Below are 4,998 nucleotides of genomic sequence, written 5' to 3'. Positions count from 1 at the left end.
ACCCATAAATAAGAATCGCTTACTACCGATAAAATATAAAATTTGGAGGAAAAAAAAAACCTTACCTTCTATTCACGCGCACTTGCGCATCAAACATTGGTCAACACGATCAATCTGAAAGAGAAGGATGACGAATTTGGTGGAGGATTAAAACTTTTTATTTATTTATTGAAACTGAAACCTCATGGCATCAAATATCTTAAACCCATATACACTCCAAAGAGCTCCGTACCAAGACCTCTTTTCCCCCCCAGGAAAAAGTTTCTTATAAGAACTCGTATTGGCTTTTCAACGTACAAGCCGCATACAACGTTGAGAACAAAAGAAAGACCATTGTTCTAAACAATTAAAGACAGAAAATACAGCAATCTAATTCTTAATATACTACTGAATTTACATTTCAATAACATAATACTAGCTATAATCCGCAAGTACCGTATATATAATTGAAGCCGGAAACAGACCATCGTGAGTAAAGCTAAGAAATCAATAGAACTTGAAAGAGGAGGAAACAGACGACAACTTGGTGTATAGAAAACTTAACGAATATAACCATAAAAGCAGTGTAATTCCTTGTAGATGGTACCACGATGTAGTTAAAAAAAATAGTGCTCAGACTGAGAGATGATGTTAACAGAAAACCGTCCAATACCAGATACCAAAGCCAAACTAAAATAAGATTATAAGGTATGGTCTCATAATAAAAACCACTGGCAGCACAAACTACAGAATTCAAGAATAAAATGCTCAAAATAGACCCCTGTCCTAAGATGGATGCCTCAGATCGCAGTGAAAGCCTTCTTTCCTCCACCTGTTGATCCAGCCGGAATGACCCTCAAGACATTGAACCTCACAGTCTTGGACAGAGGCCTGAGTAAAGGTCATACATGCATGATGAGTTGCACTTTTACCAAATACAACACTATATACTGTATCATAGAGTCATTTGATATATAGGTGGCACAATATACAACATACAAGAAACTTAAAGAGAAAACCAAACTATTACTGGGAAATTTTGGCCTCTCAAATTAGTTGGAACAATTGTTATTATTTAATCAAATGCCATGAATTTGTTCAATGCATTTCTTTTCAAATGTAGTTAGTCAGCAAAAATAGTGCCACGAAACATGCAAACTATCAAAGCGGGTATTAAAACAATCTGTACAAGTTCATCGGTACATCTTAAAATTTTTCATGACAGGAGTGCGAACCAGAATAGCATGTACTGCAGAAATGGATATCAAGTGCCAGGGTGTCCCTGTATCGGATACAGAGACTCCTAGACAAGAGGACGCAGATGTACATATGCAAATAACCATGCGTGTTGACACCATCTTAGAAGCTGCATTCTGTAGAACTATTTGCTTACTTATCACATAAATAGTTGATAAGTTTAAAGACTATGGAGTAACGTAACAATTTTTACTTATCAACACTTGCAGAATCTTGTTTTCCTTCCGAAGCCTTTTGTTTAAAGTAAAAGTCTAAACTGTATATTGTTTTCTTTTCAAGTAGATAAGAAAGTATCTGATGTATAGGACACGAAGATCTGAGTGTCGCGTCTGAACGTACATCACAACGAAAATTGTGTAGTGAAAAATAAACCAAAAAATTGCACGTAATCAATAGTAACCAAATCAGTACTAGCAGCAAAGAATGGCTTTCTTATCCCTAGATCTACAAATTCCACAGGGTCAAATTTTAAAACTGTCAAGTTTCAAACTCTGCGCCCATTCAGTTCCAGGTTGTGCCCCTTTAGCTCCAGGTTTGAATTCATAACTTAGTTCCAGATTCTTCTCTAAAACCATCTTTAATGTGCTAACAATCACAAGGTTTATAATCGGATTAGATACAGTTAAGCTTTGATATGGAAGGAATTTATAAGTAACTCATTGAAATTGAATCTACTACTAGTTATTTATGTTCAAATGGGCAGAATAACTATTTGGGTCCTAATTCGGATAAAGGTCCCGACTCATAATAGAACCAGACTCGGGGGATAACTACGAAAGGACACACTCTTAAACAGAGACATTGGACATGCATGTACAAACGTAGTTTACAACCAAAGCATCCACATCAAATCAAGAGCTGGCAATAGATTAGAAAACAAAGCTTATCCTCCTCGAATCTAAAGTCAAGATTCTAGAACCATTGTTTTATGTCTACCAGCCTACAGTTTGGTAAGCCTTGGAATCCATAAAGTTGGTCTACTGTACAATGACTAAATTACATTAAACAAAATAAATAAGCAATTTAAATCATGTATATGATGTATAGATCAATACTCTGCTCACGGCCAAATATTTAGTGTTCAACTAGAGGCAGTAAATCCAACTTTACCTGCACTGTCCAATGATCACATGATCTCCTTCCTTGGCACGGAAGCAAGGCGAAATATGGGCAGGAATATTTGAATGCCTCTTTTCATACCTGAGAAGGAAATGACTTATTTTTTTCAAGTGATAAAAGTGACAGGAAAGCATTCACAAACTTCATTCTGAAACTTGCCTCTGATACTTCTTCACAAAGTGAAGATAGTTTCTACGGACAATGATAGTCCTGTTCATCTTTGCACTGTGACATGTTCCTGCCAGGATACGACCCCTAATAGAAACATCACCAGTAAATGGGCACTTCTTATCAATGTATGTCCCTAAAAGAAGATAACAATAACATACTTTAGGACAATAAAAAGTTAAAGCAAATTTTATATACCATAGTAGACTAGTAGTAGTGCAGTGGAATGTGAAAAATAAATACCCTGCTAGATTAAGAACATTCATCAAACATATGACAATTATCTATGATTAAAAAATTAACAAGGATCCATGCAACCAGAAATAAAAAAGAAATTGAAGTGATGGAGGAAGATTTATGTATTTTCAAATCTTTAGCAAAAAAAAAATTGTAAGCCCAGCTTTGCATTCTAAAGGGATTAAAGATGGTCTTGCATTCCCGGATGCATATACAAACTACACAATCTAACAGCACAATTGAATATTGCATTTATGCCAAACAGTCATTATACAGATGTCACAAATCTTCCGTATAAGGGATGAGTCTTTAAACTACATTGTTTATTCATTAAAAGTAATGGACAATGATAGCACTGTGCTATCTATTTCTTAAACAGGTTCCAGAATGAACTAGATTGCACGGAAGAAAGTTTTCCAATTAAATTGATTTTGATCAAATATAAATCACATCTGCCATTAGCATCTCAAAATCTCCATGAGATATGAAACAAGTGACTGATGTAATCAACAGTAATTGAAACATAAGCAGTTAGAATGTGAACCATTATTATATTTGACGAAAAAAATTACATCGGAGTAAAAGCAGCACAGAAAAATAAGCAACAAGCGAAAAAGTGCAAGTAACAAAGGAATTTTGGTAACATAATAGTAATCAATTTCATAAAAAACACTAGGGTCTAAAACAAGTAGACTACAAAATAGATCTCAAGGGAAATAAAAGGCAGCGTTAGCATTCATTTCATTCCACATTTTGACTAAATGGGGACTCACTTGTCAGTTACATACATGATTCCATTCCCCTCCCTTTCAGGGGTGAGTCTCCCTAGGTCTTAAAATAATGGTGTTGAAGCTTAAGCCCACCTACCCAGTTGCAAGCCAGCAGAAAAGGGGGTGATGTTGGCATAGCAATGTTCGCTTCGAACTAGTCTAGCGTGAAGTCCGGGACTAATGAGTCTAGCGTTTGACCTTGGACAAATCAATTGCGCGTTTACAAGAGATTTGGCACATAGCTTTTAGGGACGAGTTATGCTAGAACCACTAAAAGACGGTAAAAGACTTGCATAATTTCCATCAAGCACCAAGATTATTCAAACAGTACTACTCTGCTAGATAGTATACTCTGCAAAATGAGTTTTTTTTTTATTTTTTGCAAAGGAACTAGGTAAATCACAACACTATATCTCAGATATAAAACTAATAACGTATAATATTTGCTCTCAAACCTTCGATTGCTTCTCTCGGGACCTTAAATCCAAGCCCAATGCTCTTCCAAAATTGGTTCCCACACTTTCCAGGCCTCTTCCCCTTCCCAGATTTCTTCGAACTAAAAATCGAAAAACATTATAAAAATAAAAAAAATCAAAACTAAAACAAACAAAGGAGATCTTTAAAGAAAGAAAAAAAATTTGATGAGTGGTTACCAAAGGAACACCTTTGGCTGCTTCAAGAACGCCTTCTCGGTCTGCAATTTGAAAACAATGGATTGAATCGCGACAACTAGAGAAGATCGTAAATGAAATAACGATATTAGGGTTTAGAGATTCTGAGATCAATTCACCTGTTCCGCCATGCTTAGGGTTTTTGGAGCTCGGGGGACGAGAGAACGGCGCAGTGAACTGAAGACAAGAAGCTCGACAATAAAAACCCTAGTTTGGAACTTATATATTGTGAAATACCGGGCGCTGTTGTTTTGACCCGACCCGGCCTTACCGCAAATTATGAATGGGTGCGTTCACTTTGGGATATTTGCACAATAGCGCTTACAAGGAGGGAGAAAAATCGAAGAGATTAGTCATTAGTGAAAACCCCTTTTATCTTCTCCCTATAAACCCTATTTAAAGCTTCTCACTAGAAATACAACAATTTTTCCCTGTTAATGGAAGAAAGTTAGATGTGTGATTTAGGAGAGATAAGGATGATCTGAAGAAGTGGCGAGAGAAGCAGCAGGAAGTTCAGGAGAATCGGACAGGCTGACTGGTAGTCGACCGCGAGTCAGCGGCGGTTGACCGCGAACGTGCACAGAAGGGCAGTAGGATTCGGAGCTGAAGGCGATCGACCGTGGCGGTCGACCGCATGTACCCTGTAGATGATTTTTGGTCTCGGGATGAGATTCAGTCAACCGCGTCATGACTGTAATCGATTCTGGTCTCGGGTTTTTGGTTCGGTCGACCACAGCGGTCGACTGCGATACCTGTGTGGTCGACCGCAGACTATTTTTGGGCTGGGCTTTGATTTT

The 4,998-nt window shown here is 37.3% G+C and overlaps 1 protein-coding gene across 1 annotated transcript; it reads right to left on the bottom strand.

The window, feature by feature from the left end:
• LOC109820048 (40S ribosomal protein S11) lies at nt 550–4,427 on the bottom strand. The gene is made up of 6 exons (XM_020386105.1): nt 4,321–4,427; nt 4,184–4,224; nt 3,986–4,086; nt 2,515–2,659; nt 2,347–2,436; nt 550–870 (listed from the first exon to the last, which is right to left on the bottom strand). The coding sequence occupies exons 1-6, from the start codon at nt 4,330–4,332 to the stop codon at nt 780–782; spliced, it is 480 nt and encodes a 159-aa protein (XP_020241694.1). The 5' UTR covers nt 4,333–4,427; the 3' UTR covers nt 550–779.

The sequence above is a fragment of the Asparagus officinalis genome, chromosome 8, assembly GCF_001876935.1.
Source record: "Asparagus officinalis chromosome 8, Aspof.V1, whole genome shotgun sequence".
Classification (NCBI taxonomy): Eukaryota; Viridiplantae; Streptophyta; class Magnoliopsida; order Asparagales; family Asparagaceae; genus Asparagus; species Asparagus officinalis.
Note: the sequence above shows the minus strand (reverse complement) of the source record. Positions and strands in the feature narration are given on the sequence as shown.

Bases quoted from the DNA above. Each gene is read 5' to 3' on its own strand.
- LOC109820048 (XM_020386105.1), bottom strand. The intron at 2,660-3,985 runs GTTTGAGAGCAA...ATCTTCTTTTAG, and splicing joins CCCGAGAGAAGCAATCGAAG to GGACATACATTGATAAGAAG. The intron at 2,437-2,514 runs GCAAGTTTCAGA...TTTCCTTCTCAG, and splicing joins TTTGTGAAGAAGTATCAGAG to GTATGAAAAGAGGCATTCAA.